This window comes from Planococcus citri, chromosome 4 (assembly GCF_950023065.1).
Source record: "Planococcus citri chromosome 4, ihPlaCitr1.1, whole genome shotgun sequence".
Classification (NCBI taxonomy): Eukaryota; Metazoa; Arthropoda; class Insecta; order Hemiptera; family Pseudococcidae; genus Planococcus; species Planococcus citri.
Window position 1 is genome coordinate 15,425,595 of NC_088680.1, and position 20,705 is coordinate 15,446,299.

At 33.7% G+C, this 20,705-nt stretch overlaps 1 protein-coding gene across 1 annotated transcript in view; it reads left to right on the forward strand.

The window, feature by feature from the left end:
- The window catches only part of SLO2 (slowpoke 2), a 461,098-nt gene that overhangs the window by 367,779 nt on the left and 72,614 nt on the right, over nt 1-20,705 (forward strand). The window contains 1 exon segment of the mRNA XM_065361503.1: nt 8,763-8,842. Coding sequence (XP_065217575.1) covers nt 8,763-8,842 — 80 coding nt within the window.

Genomic DNA, 20,705 nt, shown 5'->3' on the forward strand with positions numbered 1-20,705 from the left:
TTTTCGAAATAAAGTTATTTTCGTGATGTTGGTTTCATTGCTATGGGAAAATTACATAAGTTCATTGTTATTGTACATAAAATTTCTCGTAGAATCAGCTACAGCACATGGCTCCCCCTCGAGGGGGGTGGATCCTTCAATTTTTTTCCACGCAGAAAACGCAACAAATCTGTATGTGTACTGGACTGTATAGGTCTGCGGAGCATATGTGGCATTATAATTATTCATGATAACTGTAACTTGAGTAGGTATGTATGAGTATGTATTTTATAATTCAATGACTACCTACATAAAAAATCACAAGAAAAAAATATGGTAACGAGACCACAGTGCAGTACACATACAGATTTGTTGCGTTTTCTGCGTGGAAAAAAATTGAAGGATCCACCCCCCTCGAGGGGGAGCCATGTGCTGTAGCTGATTCTACGAGAAATTTTATGTACAATAACAATGAACTTATGTAATTTTCCCATAGCAATGAAACCAACATCACGAAAATAACTTTATTTCGAAAATTGTGAAAATTGAGGGAGCTGAGGGGCTCTGGAGAGGGGTAAGTGATTGTAGCAGAAAATCAGAGGTCATATTCGTGCTCAGCGGTATCGAATCATATGAAAACGACACCAACATCATCAAAATAACTATATTTCGAAAATCGTGAAAATTGAGGGGGGATGAGGGGCTCTGGAGAGGGGTAGGTGAGTGTAGCAGAAAATCTGAGGTCATATTCGTGCTCAGCGGTATCGAATCATATGAAAACGATACCCTACTCATTGAAAGTTATTTTTTCCAAAATTCCCATTTCACCCCCCACCCCCCAACGATACATTATTCCAAGTTTTCACCACGGCGCACCACAGCAAAAATTTCTAATATAGTATATGATGTTTGGGGGCCAAAAATACATCCAAAAAACGTGTTTACAAAATTGTACCTCGCAATCTTGATTGTTAATAGGCATAAAAAAATGGAAAAAACGCCATTTTGAGGGGTAAATTTGAGGGGAGGGGGTTGAAAATTTTTGTGTGAATACCTATCAAGGATATACATAACTTCCAGAAAAATTTTCAAAATCGGTTGAAATGGGGCTGAGAAAAGTGCTACTGAAATTTCAAAAAGGGGGGCTCCGCAAAAAGGGTAGGGGGTGTGGATCTGAAATTTTTTGCGCAGAGGTTTCTCTATGGTACCCACCTTTCATGTTAAACGCTTTTGGGGACCATTTCACCGCTCTTAGGCGCCTACAGCCCTTATGTATTTTTTGGGGAACCCCCTTTTTTGAATGGTTGTGGTTCCACCCCCCTTGGGGGTAGAAAGAAAGTTGATATATCACTAGATCGGAAATTTGACGTAGATTCTTATCCGACCACCTATTTCTCGCTAAAATGCAATGCGGGGGAGAAAATTGCAAAAAACTGGTTTTGGGGGGCTTAGATCCACAATAGGGGAGAACGCACACCAGGGACGACCGGGGACTCATCGGATTCGTGTTCAGCACAAAAAAATGGACCAGTATACCAAAATTCAGCTTTCTCCCCCATTTTTCCCAATGGAATGCTATTTTTCCTGGACTAAAATGGCCGAAAATGGAAAATTTCAGTTGCGAATTGCTCCAGTTGTACCTGGTATAGAATTTTGAACTTTTTTTCAAATTGTAGTACTTTGAGAGGGTAATCGACGAATTATGTCAAAATCAGTGTTGCCACTTTCTGAAACCTAAAAAACTCGATTTGAAAACTTATAATTTAAATATAACAACGATGTCCACCAGTAAAAATTCTGAAAAAATTCTCAGTTTTAGTCCTTTTTATGTAGAATAACATATCAAAAAATTGGAGGGGCATCTTTTTTCATTTTCGAGAAAATGAGCTTCTATGTATATCAAAAATTTTGGTTAGAGGAGTTCTAGGTAAAGCATGGACTCTGGATTGAACTTACCTACATCAGAGAATTTTTCAAACCATAAAACTCTCCAATTTGTATGAAACACAAGCTAGATCGAAACAATATGTTCTAAAATCTTCTTAACCACAATTTCAAATCGTGAAGTTTGTTTTTGGATTATTAGCGAATTTTTGAAAAAATGGATGACGACCCATAAGCAATGAGTATTTAAATATGTACAAATAAAAACCAAAATCTCTCTTGCAATCAGTTAATAAAATTTAAAAATCAATGGTTAAGTTTTTACTTGGACAAAAAAATCGTAGAAATAACTTCCTCAAATTGTATCTGCTTGTGGACGTGTTCGGATTTTCTGTCAGGGTTAGCAATGCCAGAGAGCTTTCAACCCTGAAACATTTCCAAAGACTTTGTTTATAAAAATATACAAAGTTAGCATACCAAATTTTATTTTCAAAAAATCGTCAAAAATCGAAAAACGCACATTTAGCACTTGAGATTTTGACTGGTAATTAATTTTTGCATACTCTTTTGCTCTAGCTTTGTCCAGCTCCAAAAATTTCGTGCGAGTTCTATATTGGAAGGCAAAATCTGCGATTTTGTCTGACCTTTCAATCAAAATGGCCGCCGTTTTGTTGATAGGGTCAATTTTTTTTGTTGGAACATTTGCTTTAAAGTTTAAACTGTTTTTTATAGGATATCCCCTTTAAGAAAAAAGTCGTTCCAAGCAGATCGGAGGGGGAGGGGATGCAATTATTCCCATTGTTATAGTTTTATCTTAAATCATGAATGAAATTAAAGTACATATTTTTTCTCTTAGATTTTATTGAGTTTTTGTTATGGTAGCAGAGCGTGGTTTGGGACTTCGTGTGGATATTTTGTCTTCGGATGAATTTTTGTTCTGCTCTCTTTTGTAAGAAGGAAACCTATAGAGAACTTCCAAAATTGTCAATTCTAAAGGAAAATCGAAGACTTGCCAAGTGCTCCAGGATGGATCAAAGTTTTTTTGTTTTTTTTTTTCATGTCAATATGGCTGCAACAAAATAGTTCTTATAAATGTCGTTTTGTTTGAGAGCATGGCTGCAGCTTTTTTGAATTTTTAAATTTACCAAAAATCCGGATAAATGAGCTTTTATATCAAAAATTTTGGTTGGAGGTATGGACTCTCGATTGAACTTACCTACATACATCAAAGAACTTTTCAAACTGTAAAACCCTCCCAATTTGAATGAAACCCGAGCTGGATCAAAAGGGTACATGTTCTAAAATGTTCTCAAAAAAAATTCAAATCATGAATTTCGTTTTTGGATTTTTAGGAAATTTTTGAAAAAATGGTCAACGACCCATAAGCAATGAGTAGGTACAAGTACTCAAGTATAAATAAAAACCAAAATCTCTCTTACAATCAGTTTTCTTTTTTCATTATTTACGTACCTACATGGCATTTTTGGTAATATTATTATAGGATTTTCACTTTTTTACATTTAAATCATAGCATAATAAACTAAAATCAGTTAAATATGAAAATCAAACTTTTTAATGAAAAATAGAATCCAAAAATGATCGTGTGGTGCGTTAGTCGCCACCGCAAGTTTCTTTGTTTTAAAATAAGAGCTACTTCTGTATGAGACTTCCACTACCAGGGTCTACTACTGGTCTCCGGTTACTTTGTGATAATCGTGAAGTTCGTTTTTGGATTTTTAGGGAATTTTTGAAAAAATTGATAACGACTCATAAGCAATAAATACTTCAGTACAAATAAAAACCAAAATCTCTCTTGCAATCAGTAAATTCCTGATAACAATTAATGCCTACTTACTGCGTTTGCGAAATTTTGCTTGTATTTTAATCTTTGAATGAGCTTTATTTAAGTGTATCAAAAATTCTAGTTGAAGGAGTTCTTGTAAGTACGTATAAGGCAATGGTCTCTCGATTGAATTTACACAAGAGAATTCATCGAACTATGAAACCCGCCAATTTGAATGCAACCGAGCCATATCGAAAGGGTATGTTCTAAAATCTTCCTAATCACAATTTCAGATCGTGAAGTTCGTTTTTGGATTTTTAGTGAATTTTTGAAAAGATGGATAACGACTCATAAGCAATATGTACAAGTACTCAAGTCTTAAGTACAGATAAAAACCAAAATCTCTCTTGCAATCAGTCAATTCCTGATAAAAAGTAATGCCATTAAGATTGTTTTGCAAAATTGCTAGATATTCACGGCGTCCCAGTTATGCAATTTTACTAACACGTATTACGTTGCACCCTCCTCTTCACCACCGCGCGATGCGTCGAGTCGTGTCATTAGGAAAATCGAAGACTTGCCGAGGGCTCCAGAAGGGATCAAATTTTGTTTTTTCTTTTCATGTAAAGAGGGCTGATGTAAAATAATTTTTCCGTCGTTTCGTTTGGGAACATGGTAACTTTTTTGAATTTTTAAATTTACCGAAAATCCGTAACATGAGCTTTCATATCAGAATTTCAGTTAGAGGAGTTCTAGGTAAAGCATGAACTCTCGATTGAACTTACCTATACATCAGAGAACTTTTCAAACTATAAGACCCTCCAATTTGAATGAAACCCGAGCTAGATCAAAAGGGTATGTTCTAAAATGTTCTCAACTAAAATTTCAAATCGTGAAGTTCATTTTTGGATTTTTAAGAAATTTTTGAAAAAATGGATGATGACCCATAAGCAATAAGTACAAGTACCTACTCAAGTACAAATAAAAACCAAAATCTCTCTTGCAATCAGTTTTTTTTTTTTTTTAATTCAAATAGGCAGTTAATTTACTTTGAAATGAAGTGCTTTTTCTGTATGAGACTTCCACTACTAGGGTCAACTACTGGTCTCGGGTTACCTTGTGATAACAGGAATATTTGAACCCTCCCCATCCTCTCCGATCCTCTGGGACAGCATTTCTCTCAAAGGGACATCCTAAGAAACATCCTAAAGCAAATTTGCCAAAAAAATGACGCCCACTAAAAAAATGGCGGCCATTTTGATTGACAGGTCAGCCGAAATCGCAGATTTTTCTTTCCACCATTAGTACTCGCTCGAAATTTTTTGAGCTGGATAAAGCTGGATCGAAGGAGCACGCAAAAATTCATCACCAACCAGAATTTCAAGTGCTAAAGTGCATTCATTGATTTTTAGTGAATTTTTGAATATCAATTTATTATGCCAAAAAAGTGAAAAAAAACAAAATTTTACGAAATTGACTTAGAAAGCGGAAATTTGAGACAAACCTTATTTTCGACCTGCTAAATGGATTGGAAACAGTTTCAAACCATTTTGAGCAGTTCTGGAGTCTCCAGCAAATTTTCAAAACTTGAAATTTTCGCAAAATTTTATCAAATGAAGTTGGAAATCCGAAATTTACGCTGCACTCCAACTTAAACACGATATTAAGTCGACTTCTGGTAAGTTTGAGTGATTTTGGAGCTTCCAGCGACTTTCTGAAAATTCTTGGAGCCTCTAGTATAGATTTTTGAGCCACGTTAGCATTTTTGAAGCCATATACAAAAAAAATTTCCATTGTATATCTACTTTCATCATATATGTGTAAAGACTTTACTTATATTAAATGAGGGAAGACGATATGATCCATAATAAACACCTATAGAAAATATAATAATCTTGGGGTGCCAATGTAAAGATCCTATAATCTGATGGAGAATAAATGCCTGGATAGACTCAATCGGAATTTCATTTAGTATAAATAAGCTTCACATGATTCCGTCTATGATCTGTCCAAGGACCTATCATAGGGGTGTATTATACCTATTTAGGGGTCAGAACTCTAATAATTCACCTATCTATATTTATTCATTGAGCGCCAGATAAACAAATTAAAAGAATAATAACACCTAATTAGATACCTCCGTGTATTCGATATAATTGTAATACACACCTTATAATTACTGCACAAATAATTGGTAAAGCTAATTATTTGTATCTTAAACTAACAGGTAAATAAATTCATATATGACATATTATTATGGAAGAAGATGAATACTTACGACCATTGATGTTGTAGTTTTCGGGACGAATATAACGAAACGCGAATAATACAACGAGTGTTTTATCCCGAGGGTAGTATACCCGTACGGAAAAATACTATGGCGAACTATAGTATTTTCGCGAACTATAGTTAACTATGGTAACCATGAATTTTTTTTTCAATATTTTGGGCAATTTATTGGCTTACAATGCCTGAAAACACACAATTTATCAGTGCAATGATAAATTGTGTGTTTTCAGGAATTATAAGCCAATAAATTGTCCAAAATATTGAAAAAAAAATTCATGGTTACTATAGTTAACTATAGTTCGCGAAAATACTATAGTTCGCCATAGTATTTTTCCGTACGGGTATGACAATTAATCGAGAAAAGGATTAAGAATTATTCAATTAACGAATATTCTTGATTAATGACAATAAATACACTTTGACAATTATCGAAGCTGGGTTTTAACGCGAGATGATCAGACTCGACATGTGAGATGAATATAAGATTCAAGCTCACCCACGACGACGCGGACAATTCTGTACACCTTAGCAAAGTAGGATCTAGAACCGAGAGTCTAGAAGACAGAATTCTAAGTCATGAGAGCGGCTTGATCTCGATGGCTCGATGCTACATCTTGCCATCTCTTAATTAATCACATCATTCCCACCTCAAGTAGGGGAATCTCATATAGGAGTAACTCTACACATAGACAGATAGGGGAATAGGAAATATGGCAACACGTAATGTCGCAAGGCATGATGTCCCTTCACATATGTATACGTATTGTATGTTCGTTATTTTATACAATTTGATTTAGAATTCAATTTTTGATTTTATTTTATTACTGTGGGAATGAATTCATTTATTTCGATGGCCAATGTTCTAATTTACAAGAAATTTATTTGAATTTATTTTTATAAGAGTGGTACCTATGTACAGTAGACTTCCGATTATCCGAACTAATTGGGGAATTAGGTTGTCCGGATAATCGAAAATCCGGATAATACGGATTAATATTTTTTTGGTTGAATTTTGGTAGAAAATGACTGTTTTTTTTATGATAATGGTGTATTTTTTTAATTTTTTATAAAAAGTGCAAAGGATAAATTTTATTTCTTCACAAAATGGAGAAAAACAAACAAAAAACAAAGATTACAAAAATTTTTGACTATGTACTTGTAAATAATTTGTGTATGTTTGTCCGGATAATACGGATTTTGTTCGGATAATCAGAAAAAACGGATAATAGGGAGAATTTTTTTTCGTTCGGATAATACGGCTGTTCGGATAATCGGAGGTCGGATAATCGGAAGTCTACTGTACATAGGAACGTGCTATGTATGTACCTTCAAAACATAATATTTTAAGCAAAAAATACAATACAACCGTCAACCAATATGGTGAACGCAAATGCAAAAACTCTCTTGCAATCAACAACTAGCTGATGGCTTGTTATTCATATCTTCTCTGAACGTGTCGAATGATGTCAACTTAAGGGATATTTAATTTTATAATCTCAGCGGTCTATTCATAGTGTTGATTCCTGAGGAAAATCGAAGACTTTCTGAGGGCTCCAGAATGGATCAAAAGTTGTTTTTTTTTTTCATCTCAAGAGAGCTGAAATAAAAATAATTCTTCCATCGTTTCGTTCGGGAACATGGCAGCTAGTTGAATTTTAAGATTACCAAAAATCCATAAAATGAGCTTTTGTATCAAAAATTTTGGTTAGGGGAGTGCTAGGTAAGGCATGGACTCTCGATTGAACTTACCTACATCAGAGAACTTTTAAAACTATGAAACCCTCCAATTTGAATGAAACCCTAGCTAGATTAAAAGGGTACGATCTAAAATCTTCTCAACTAAAATTTCAAATCGTGAAGTTCGTTTTTAGATTTTAAGCGAATTTTTGAAAAAATGCATAGCGACCCACAAGCAATAAGTACTCAAGTACTTAGAAATAAAAACCAAAATCTCTCTTGCAATCAGTAACTTCCTGATGAAAATTAACGCCTAATTGTCCGTCTAAACACTTTTCCAAATTTTTTTGGTTTTCAAAATTGTTTAGAAAGTAAAAATTATTGGCTATGTATTTTTTGCTTGTTTATTTATGGCTGATTGGCTGAAAAAAGATTTATTGAAAAAAATCAAGATAAGAGCAAATCAATTTGGGAAACACTTCTCTTCCATACACATAAAAAACAAAATTGAAATAACGAGAAACGAAGAGTAGTCGGCAAGTTCGTTTTTGGATTTTTAGCGAATTTTTGATAAAATGGAAAACGATCCATAAGCAACAAGTACTGTAAGTAGCTATGTACCTACAAATGAAACCAAAATCTCTCTTGCAATCAGTTAATTCCTGATAAAAATTAATGCTACCTTACACGTTTTTCTAGAAATAATGGCATTTATTTTATTATTATGCGTATTCACGGCGTCCCGGCTATGCAATTTTATTAACACGTGTTACGTTTCACCCTCCTCTTCCCCGCCACGAGGGCCGTCCAGTCGTGTCGTCAACATTTGCGTTATCGCGTACCGAGCCCAACTTATGTATTTACGGCAAACTGAATATGCAATTTTATTAACACGTAGGCATGGATATTCAATATTATGGCGTTGGATGTTCGTTTCTTGTGTGTAATTTGTACTGGGTACCTTACCTACATATTTCGTATCGTACTCGCGTCTAGATATGGGTATTAAATAAATGAACATACTTACATTGTATGAAGCTAACGTAGAATTCTATATCTAATCAACGACGACTTTGGCCTTAAATTAGTGTACCTACTATTACTCGTAGGTATATTAATTCGACATTCTGGTTGATTTTTTTTGTTATAGAGTCAGAGTGGAATATTACGTAAACGAAAACACGTTGAAAGAACGCTTACAAATATATTTTATCAAAAACCAGCGCTCAAGTGAGTACTTTTTAACCTACGTATTTACAAAATAGGTATTATAGTAGTAAGTAAAGTACATACAAGTAGACGCAAATATTATGCATTGAATCGGATGTTTATGCAACACATAATATCATGTAGGTACTCGTATTGTGCATTTACGTACATATATTGGCAGATAGAATTATGCCAGTTCTATAGCGTAACACTACTCCGAGCTTATTTCGATACAATGGGATTGCATACACACAAATATGTATGGGGTGCTTTTTCGCTATTTGTGAAAAATTTGAGGGAAAAAGAATTTCTGAACAAGACACACCGACAACTGTACGTAATTCGTGTGTGTAAGTGATTTGAATGGGGGAAAAAAATGTAGAATGTAATAAGAAAAAGGGTTATCTAAGTATATTTTTGTTTTTTTTACCACCCTCTGTAGACCTACAATGCGTTCTAAAAAGTTCTGCATGACACCACAAGTTGGAAAAAAAGAAAAAGAGTACTTACATTTTCAAATTGTACGTATTCGCCAGTAACTCTGGTCAAAAATTTTTGTTCGGTCGTTCATCTGGGTAATCATTCAGCCAGCTTTGAACTTTCGAAGCATGATGACGATGACGATGACGAAATGTCAGGCTATGTAGTAAGTAGTCTAGTTGTGAAATTTTAAATTTGATCAAAATTGTTTCAAACGTTTCTGAGAAATTCGATTTTAAATGAATTTTTGCTGTGCCAATTCATCACATGTGGATTTTTAAATAAACTTGAAAGCTATAAAGTTTTGGATTATGATGATGGTTGTAGATTTTAGAAACTAGGGAGACCAGATATGAGATTTTAAGTTTGATCAAAACTGGTTCGATCGTTTTCTACGTACCGGTAATGATAATTTTAAATCGATTTTTTTTTCCTTTAAATGTTGTCATTTAATAAACTTGAAAGCTTTGAAATTTTTGAATTTACTAGAGAGGAGAATGTAAGTAGTTGAAATTCACCTCAATATTAGTAATTTTTGGGATTTGCTTTTTTAAACTGCTATAATATGTACTTATCTGAAGTGAATTTGCTTAGGTAGGTAATAACTAATAAGTATTTATTTATTAATCGTTCACGCAAACTGAATAATTTCATGCTGTTGAAAAAATCAAACAGTTTTCATCATTTTCATTCAAGTTGAAACTTCAACTATTTAAAGAAAACAGATTTGAAAGCAACCAATAATCAAAAAGCAAAAACTTTCTTTGTAATCAGTAATGAGCAGATAGCAAATGGCTTTAACTGCGTCCGTCTGGCATTTATTGAGATCAAGTTGAAGGGGAATTGTAAAATTCGATCTATAAAAGTCATTTAGAAAACTCTCTAGCTGTGGAGGTGCCCTTGGAAAAAAATATCGGTTCTAAAAAAAGATCCATTTTTGAAAAAGTTGTGGTTTTATCGCTCCAGCCACTAGGAACTTGTTTCCAGATGTTATTCGAAATTTTGCGTCAACTTAGATCAATCCCATCAAAATCCAAGACCATTTTTAAGCTTCTGGATCAATGGGTCCTCAAAAAAAAATTCCTCCAGCCCATACCTAACTTGTTTTGGGAGAAATGGCCCATGTTACTTCATTGTAAAAATACTAAAAAACGAATTGAAAAAATAAATATTACCTACTACCGTCTCCAAAAATTTTACTGTTTCCGGTAAGTGCATCCGGCTCGGAGGACCATTGTTACTTCATTGTAAAAATACTTAAAAACGAACTCAAAGAATACACCGACAAATCAATGAAAAATATGCTACATATAATTATCAAAACGACATGACGTAGGTAGTGTACACAGTAGATAAAAAGTATTAGTAACTGACCACGCCAACACACCTAAAACCGAATTGGCACGAATATTTGCGGATTACATACGAATTAAAAATTAATTATTATTTATTACGTCAACAGTCCGGTTCTAAAAGATGGGTAATATTTGAAATTCTACGTCGACTCCTTAGGCAATTGCCACCAACATCCAAGACCATTTTGAGGCTCTACTTAGTGATTACAAATTTGAAAATCGCTTATTTTAGGGAAAATTCGAGCTTTAAAAGTAAGTATTTTTTTCTCAAACATTTTGTGTTAATTACCCCAAAACATCGAAAGGGGTCGTTTCGGAAACTGAGGAAACATTTTGGAATGCAGTGGTGCTAATTGTATGATGATTATTGTGAATTTCAAAAAGCCAAAAATATAGATGGGTAAATATCCAAGTTTGCGGATGTTTTTCTTGGTTTTTTTAAATTGGCAATAGGTAGTATTATAGAATTGGCTCTTCTGTATTCCAGAATATTTCCTTAGTTTCGGAAACGATATCTTCTGACGTTTTAACGTAATTAATAATTCTCAACTGCTCGGTAGAACTCTAAAAATGATATCCTGGATTTTGATGAAGTGAAACTGAAAAATTAGAAAAATAAAATTTTTAAATTGATGCTAAATGTCTAATGTGAGATTGTGTTGATTATGCCATCAAAAGTTGTTTTGGTGAATGTTCTAATTTACGAGACATTTTTTCGACATTCTAAATTGTAAATTATAAAAAAGATCCAGAAATGAGATATCAGCTTCAAGTTGCGATACATATGTATTTGGAAGCAAACTTAGCAACCAATGCAATCATCAACCAAAATGGCGAAAGCAAAATGCAAAAACAATCTTGCAATCAGTGAATAGCTGTGGTCGTTCGTCTAGTTCCACATCATCTTGCATACAACTTTATTAAATTATTGAAAAGAAAAATTTTCACGGTCGATGTTGTAATTTCACCTCAGCATTGATAATTTTTGAGATTTGCTTTTTTTAACTGCTAAGTAGGTACTTATCTATGAATTTGTTTAGGCAGGTAAGTATTTATTTATTTTATTAATCGTTCATCATGCAAACTGAATAATTTCATACTGTAGTAATCAAACATTTTTCATCAAATGATTCGTTTTAAAAATCATCATCATTTTTCATTCAAGTTGAAACTTCAACTGTTTGAAGAAAACAATTTGAAAGCAATCAATAATCAAAAAGCAAAAACCTTCTTTGTAATCAGTAATGAGCAGATAGCAAATGGCTTTAAATATCCGTCCGTCATTTTTTCAACTTGTTTTCAGTACTTAGGTATCATAATATTCCAGAACCTTGTACTTTTGGCCCGGTGCGGTGGGCTGTTCAGCCCGTCTGGGAAACTGTAGAAGAATTGCTCGCTGATGTATCATCGAGTTTTTTCTTCAGTCTTCCTCTGCTCCTCCTGCCAGTTGGAGTGTATTCTTTGACTTTTCGAAGTGTTCATATGTTTAAAGAAAACAATTTGAAAGTAACCAATAATCATAAAGCAAAAACATTCTTTGCAATCAGTAATGAGCAGATAGAAAATGGCATGAATCGTTTACCTTTTTTAATTCCAGGTCAAATTGAAGGGGAATTGTTTTATCGAACGTATTGTTGAATAAATTTTAAAGTGACCAATAGTATTCTTTATAAAAGTCGATCTGTAAAAGTTGTTCAAAAAACTCTCCAACTATGGAGGTGCCCTTAGAGACAAAATATAGGTTTTCAAAAAGTATCCATGGCCTGCTTCGACGCAGAATCTCAACGGAATATGAAAGTTGAAACTCTGAAGGTACGAACAAATTATTCATATAGTTGACCAATAAGCTATAGCATGAACAATTTTGCAATCAACGAATTCAGTTGAAGAATCGTTTTAGCATTGATAAATTGACCGATTTTTCCAAATCGACGCGGAGCAACATAGAACAGTGTAATGAATGTTCATACTAAGTAGAAAAATACAAGTGAAGAATAGAATTCTTTCTGCAGACTCGATATTTTCTTCACTCTCCTTCTCCATATTTTCAAACTTTTTTCAAATTGAACTTTTTATGTTACAAGCGGATATATTTTCTGTTCCATAGGTATTTTGAACTTGAGTCAGAATTGGGGACATCCTCCTCCCCCCTCCTCCTGCCGGATTTGAAAATCCCAGAATTGAAGGATAGTATAGTTCAACATGGTCAAGAAAAACGCAATAAATTTTTAGCATTTTCTTAAAGGATATTTTTTAATTTTTCATTGAAAGGGGACGAGATTCGTGTTCAGCGTGTCAAAATACCCCAATTATTACACTTTTCACGATCATAGCCCTCAACATTCAATTGAGTCTATCTCCGCAACGATTCATTCCACACGAAAAGTGATGACAATTTTTTTGTCACTAATTTCATGTAGAACGATTTTTGAAATTACTATTTTTCTCCTCATAGGTGTCGTATTTTCCTAGATAAATGCAAAAAATCGATTTTGGGGGAGTTTCACCCCCCCTCCCCTCCTCCCTGGGACGCTCATCACCAAGGGGGTTGTGACTTTTAGTATGTTGTTCATGAAAGTATTCCCTACATTTTTTTAAAAAGTATCCGAAAAACATTTTATGTTAATTGCTCCAGATGCCATAACATCGTAAGATGTCGTTTCGGAGACTGAGGAAACATTTCGGAGTGCAGCGGTGCCAATTTTAAAAGGCCAAAAAATAGATAGGTAAATATCCAAGTTTGGGGCTGTTTTTCTTGGTTTTTCAAAATTGGCAATAGGTAGGTACTATAGAATTGGCACTTCTGTATTCCAGAATATTTCCTTAGTTTCGGAAACGATATCTTCGGACGTTTTGACGTAATTAGGTAATAATTTTCAACTGCTCGGTAGAACTCTAAAAATGATCTATCCTGGATTTTGATTGCATTGTTTCAGGGCTACACAGAATCGAGAATATTATTTACAAATATTTTATTTTTATTTTTTTGGTGATCCACATTACCTAACATACGAATACAAGTAATTATTGCATTTGGTTTCTCATGTTTTTGTGCCTTGCTGAGATCAAAGTTTGAAATATTTTTTAAATTGATTCGCTTTAAATGAATCGAAAAGTAATATGCAAAAGCTTCCTTGCAATTAGTAGGTATGGCTTTTTCTTTCTTTCTTACAGTTTGCCTGATCCACGGATTATTAGGTGAGAGAAAAATATGTAGCCATGTTGACAGAATGTTGATCATCAACAAGACATTTATTCAACATCTCATTTTTATTGATTATAGCTATTTAAAAGAAGAAAATCTAGTTTTGTTGATCGGATGTTGCAAAGAGATATTGACGATCAACACGTTGTTGTTGATTGTTGTATTTTGGTCGACTGTTGGAAGAAAAAAATCTGATCTTGTTGACAAAATGTTGCTTGGAAATGTTGACGATCAACATGTTGTTGATTTCAAAGGTTGTATGCATTAGTATCAATATTCAGTCGGAAAATGAAGGAAAGCACGCAGTATGTTGAGGGATGAAATTTGAAATCTTGAACATTTGAAGAATAAATTTCAATGCAAAAAGCAAAAACCATCTTGCAATATGAGACTGTGGCATCAAAATTCGAGTATGTTCCGGTGTAATTGTGATATGAGGAAATATGCCCTGATCGCCTTAGCGATGATTAAATTAATCCCTTCGTACGTTTACTCGTAATATTCTTCGTTAGCTTAGGCGTATAAGATTTACTTATACTGGAAGTATGGCAACGTGAGAACTACGCATATAGGGGAAATGATTTATTTGTCCGGTGGCTCGTAGATCGAGGGAAAACTCGAGGGTACGAGCATCGGATTTCCAGCCACAAACCTCACTTGGAATAAGCTACTCACAATGGCTGGTTCTTGGTCACAAATAGACGTATAGGCAATGAAGGCCTTAAAACCTTCATCCCTCTTAACTGTTTTCGCCCACTATCACTGTGGATAATTTGTTTAATAATGTGAATTAATTAAATACGTTCATTTAAATTAACCATTTTACGGATATTTCTCCGATCCGGTACCTATCGGGAAATATGAAACAAAATAACCCAATTCTGTCGCCGATCTTGGTATGAGTGGATCACAGGAGAGGCAGAAAATAAGCACAGTGTCGTAAGTTGTGAAATAGACTTATCAGTTAAATAATAATATTTTCGAGGGACGTAACACACCTAGTCTAATTAAATGATATGTAATTGCATCGCCAAGTAGTGTTAATTAAGCTTAAACTTAATTATATTACGAGTCTCTATTTTATACGAGATGTCAAGTAGATGTTGAGTCCACTATCGAACATAAAATAATGCTGATTATGTTACATTTTCCTAAATCCTAACGTGTATTTTGTTGGGCTAAAATATTAATGAATTGCTTTTAAGAATATTTCTGCGATCTTGAGTACTTTCTTGGTATTTTAGTATAATTTTTGTGTATATGGTGGATTGGTTTTACATAAGGTCTTTTCTCTCAGAGCTATCCTGGTACGAGTAATTATTCACTCTCTAGGGAATAATTCTTGACTTCACCCCTTAACCAATTCAAATGATTCTAAATCCCTAAGTAAGTAATTCCTATTCTCACTATATCAATTGGATTGACCAATGTGTAGGTTGATTGGTTATTGAAATGTTTTATGAAATGTTTTGTTGATGAAATATTGTTGATCATCAATTCATCATTTTCACTTGAAACATAGAACTTATTGGTTTCTCAAGTATTAATGAGAACAACTGGTTTCGTTTACCCAATGTTGTAAAGAGATGTTGAAGATCAACATGTTGTTGTTGATTTTTTGTATTTTGGTCGACTGTTGGAAGAAAAAATCTGATGTTGTTGACAAAATGTTGCTCGCAAATGTTGACAATCAACATGTTGTTGATTTCAAAGGTTGTATTGTATTACCTAGTTTCAATATTCAATCGGAAAATGGGAAAAGCACGCAGTAAGTTGAGGGATGAAATTTGAAATCTTGAACATTTGAAGAATAAATTTCGACGCAAAAAGCAAAAACCCACTTGCAAATTGAGGCTTCGACATTCACATTGACTGATTGTTGATCACGGGAAAATGTGCTATCATGTAGACAGAATGTTGTTGAGCAACAAGACATTGATTCAACATCTCATTTTTATTGATTAGGTAGGTAGTTATTGGAAAGAAGAAAATCTAGTTTTGTTGACCTAATGTTGCAAAGTGATTTTGACGATCAACATGTTGTATAATTACATAAATGTATTGTAGTTTCAATGATTCAATCGGAAAATGAAAGAAGGCATGCAGTATGTTGAGAAATGAAATTTCTTATCTTGAATGTTTGAAGAAACGAAACAACTTCAACGCAAAAAGCAAAAACCGTCTTGCAATTTGAGACAATACAATGGCATCAAACATTCATGTTCGTTTTGATTGCGTAGGTTGATTGGTTATTGAAATGATTTGTTGATAAAATATTGTTGATCATCAATTTATCATGTTTACTTGAAGCGTAGAATTAATTGGTTTCTCAAGTATTAAATGAGGACAACTGGTTTTGTTGATGGAATGTTTGACAATCACCAGATGCTTATTGAAGGTCTTCTATTTTTTTGGAGTTTTATTGAAGTGAAAAAAATTCAGCTTTGTTGACGGTATGTTGCTTAAAAGTATTGGCCATCAACATGTGATTGATTTCAATGTTGTATTAGTTAGTTGATTTACTATATAGAGGAAAATGTGGTTTTTGAATTTCATCGAATTGAAATTCTGCTTTTGTGGTGCACTATACGAACAAATTTTGATTTGTTGCCAGAATGTTTTTGGAATTGATGAATGATGACCCACATTTTTATTTGAAATGTTTCGTTGGTTGGTTGATTGTCTGTTGACAAAATTTTACTTAGTAATCAACGTGTTTTGATTGTGAATTGTGAAATGTTGCAAAAGTAGGTATATCTTTGTTAATTGTTGAAAGGAAAAATGTTCACTGTCGATATGCAATGATTCACCTCAATCAATGAAATGTGACAATATTAATAATTTTTTGGATTTAGTTTTTTAAATTGCTGTTTGTATTTGTTTATTTATTTATTAATCGTTTAGCTGACTGAATTTCATGCGGCATCGGCATTAATCAAACATTTCTCATCAAATGATTCATTTTAGAAATCAGCATCATCATTTTCATTCAAGTTGAAACTTTGAATGTTGGAACAAAACAATTTGATAACAACCAATAATTGAAAAGCAAAAACCTTTCTTGTAATCAGTAATGACCGATAACAAAGTTTACATAATTAAATCGATCGTTCTTGTTGATCGGTTGAGCTTGAAGGAAATTGTTTTATCGAACGTATTGTTGAATAAATTTTAAAACAAGCAATATGTAGTTTTTTTTTTTAGAAATTCGATCAGCGAAAGTCATCCAGAAAAATTTTTTAGCTGTGAAGGTGCCTCTAGAGAGGAATAAATTAGGCAAGTTCTCAAAAGGAGGCAATTTTGAAAAAATTGTGGTAGGTACCTAATCAGTTTTTGTAAAAATAGCCCAGTTCCAAAAATTGTTATTCGAGATTCTGTGTCAACGTTAACTTAGATCACTTCCATCAAAATCCAAGATTAGGTACTTTTAGGCTTCTACTAAGTGGTTGAAAATGGTTGTAAATCGTCTCAAATTTTTCTCGAAATAAGCAATTGGCAATTTTTCAACTGCTCAGTAGAACCCCAAACATGGTCTCGGAGTTTGATTGAAATGGCCTACTTCGACGCAGGATCTCAATGGAATATGAAAGCTGAAACTCTGGAAGTACGAGAAAATTATTCACAGTTGACGAATAAGCTATAGCTGAACAAAAGGCAAAAAACTTTTTGCAATCAACGAATTCAATTCACCTAAATTGATTCATTGGTTGTTTTGTATAGGTACGGAAATTCTGTTATTCAATTTTTTAACCCTGAAAAAGGAATTACGTGCCTTGCAACATATTCTGTCGTTTTAAATTTCAGTGTCAATCGGAAACCCATGATACGTTTCCGAATCTTCTCCCTTCCTTCCTCCTCAGGGACTTGAAGATCCTAGAATGGAAATTAAACGTGATGTTCGCAGAAAAATACAAGTGAAGAATTCTTTCTGCGGACTCGATATTTTCTCCGCTCCACTTCTCCATATTTTCATATTTTTTTCAAATTGAACTTTATATTATGTTGCTAGCGGATGTATTTTCTGTTATTTTGAACCTGAGTCAGAATTGGGGACGTCCCCCTCCCCCTTCCTCCTGCAGGATCTGAAAATCCCAGAATTAAAGAATATATGAGTTCAACATGGTCATGAAAAACGCAATAAACTTTTAGTGTTTTTTTAAAGGAGATTTTTAAAATTATTTTTGAGAGTTCTTCCCGCTCTTTCCTTTACCTACTTTACATTCACTTTCGAGTTGAACTTTTTAACTTCAGATGGACTTATTTTTTGTTATTTTTCGCGAGAAAAAAAAAATGAAATGTTGACCAAATTCATTTTAGACTTTCTTTATGAGTTGAAAGTTACCTGGAGAAAATGTCAGCTTCGGAGGTGCCCTTGGAGGTGAAATATATGTCCTCTATGATGACGGAGCATTATTGAAAAATAAACAAAAGGTTGAGAAAAAAATCAAAATCAGCCATCAAGCAATAGACAAAAAGTTGAAATCTTCTTGCAATCAGTTTCTTGAACTGTCTCTTAGATTTTTCTGCAGAAATTGAATTTTGGTACACTTTTCTATATTTTTTTAATATGCATTTTTGTCAGTGGCCAAAATCAAAAAATGAGGGTGGGGATGTATACTTGTAAATCAATACGTCATATAGTTATTTGATTTTCTGTCTCACAAAAAAATCAAAGAAATGGCTCTGACGTGTCTCCCAATATTATTGTTCTGTCGTTTTCAATTTTAATGTGAATTAGACGCTCATGATCCTCACCCCTGCATCCTGCCCTCCTCTTGCATACCCTACCCAGAGACTTGGAGATCTTATGCAATGGAAATCGAACGTGATGAATGGTCATAGAAAAACGCAAGTGGAGAATTTTTTCCACAGACTTTATTTTTCACTCTCCTCCGCATCCTCACGATTTTTAACAATTCTTCTAATTAGAGTTTTCACGCGAAGCGCGAAAGAACTGTATTGTGATTGCTTTTACATCGTTGCCAACACATAGCCAATCGGCGAGTGGTACTGGTATTTTCAAAAATTTCCAATTAAAGAGTAGTATTTTTGTGCTAAACAATTACATTTTGGCGCCACATTTGAAAAAGTTACCTGCAGTTGTTTTTGTCAATGATGATTTGAAATTTTGGCACAGGATTCATAAAAAAAAACTACCAAGTCATTTTTAAATGGTATAATGAATTATTTTTTGAATTCAATTTTATAAAAATCTGACATCTTTCTATCAACAAGAAGTGGAACTGAAAAATCAGAAATATAAAAGTTTTAAATTAATGCTAAATGTCTAAGGTGTGATCGTGTTGCTTATGCCATCAAAAATTGTTTTGTTGAATGTTCTAATTTATGAGAAATTTGAAGAAAACAATTTGAAAGCAACCAGCAATAATCAAAAAGCAAAAACCTTTTTTGTAATCTGTAATGAGCCCTTAAATCAACGTTTGTTTGATCGGTTGAGTTTGAAGGGAATTGTTTCATTCAACAGCTGTGGTGGTGTCCCTAGAGAAGAAATATACGAGTTCTCAAAATGGAGACAATATCGAAAAAATTGTGGTTTTTTCGCTTCAGCCATTACCAATCTGTTTTTGGAAAAATGGCCCAGTTCCTAAAATTGTTATTTGAGATTCTGCGTTCTCACTTGGACCACTTCCATCAAAATCCAAGACTACTTTTAGGCTTCTACTAAGTGGTTGAAAATGTTTGCAAATTGCCTCGAATTTTCCTCAAAATAAGCCATTGACAAATTTTCACCTGCTCAGTAGAATCCCAAAAATGGTCTCGGATTTTGATGAAAATGGTCTATTCGACACGCAGAATCTCAACGGAATATGAAAGTAGAAACTTATTCATAGTTGACCAATAAGCTACAGCTGAACAAAAAGCAAAAATCGTCTTGCAATCAACAAATTCAATTTGCCTAAATCGATTTTGCGATTGTATATGCGTTCTCAGAGGGTTTCACTGTCATTCTATTTTTTAACCCTGCTGTCGTTTTAAATTCTATTAGTGTCAATCGGAAACCCATGATGCCTTCCCGTATCTTCTCCTCTCCTTTCCCTCTGCAGGGACTTGAAGATCCTAGAATGGAAATTAAACGTGATGAATGTTTGTAGAAAAACACAAGTGACGAATTCTTTCTGCATACTTGATAGTTTCTCCCCTCCACTTCTCCATCTTTTCAAACTTTGTTCAAATAGAACTTTATTTTATGTTAGTGGCGGATGTAAGTATTTTCTGTTATTTTGAACTCATGTCAGAATTGGCAACGTCCCCCTCCCACTCCTCCAGCAGGATTTTAAAATCCCAGAAATAAAAGTTCAACATGGTCATAAAAAACGCAATAAATTTTTAACAATGATTTGAAATTTTTGTGTGGGATTCATAAAAAATTGCACAGTAATTCTTAAATAGTTTGGTAAATTATTTTTTTGAATTCAATTTTATAAAAATCAGTCATCTTTCTATCAACAAGAAGTGGAACTGAAAAATCAGAAAAATGCAATTTTTAAATTGATGCTAAATGTTCAAGGTGAGATCGTGTTGATTATGCCATAAAAAGTTTTATTGTTGAATGTTCTAATTTATGAGACATTTTTTCGACTTTGTATTTTTTAAAATAAAAGTAGTAGGTACATTCTACAGGGTGCCCAGAAATATCAAGTACCCCTAAAAAAGTTTTCTACCAAAATACTTTGGTTGGTCACAGTGAATGATAATAATGATAGCACATGATTGGTTGTTGGACTGGAGAGATAACATTTCACCAATCATATGCATCTACTGTATTTCACGTTGCCAACCAATATTTTTAATGAAAACTCGATATTTCTGGGCACCCTGTACA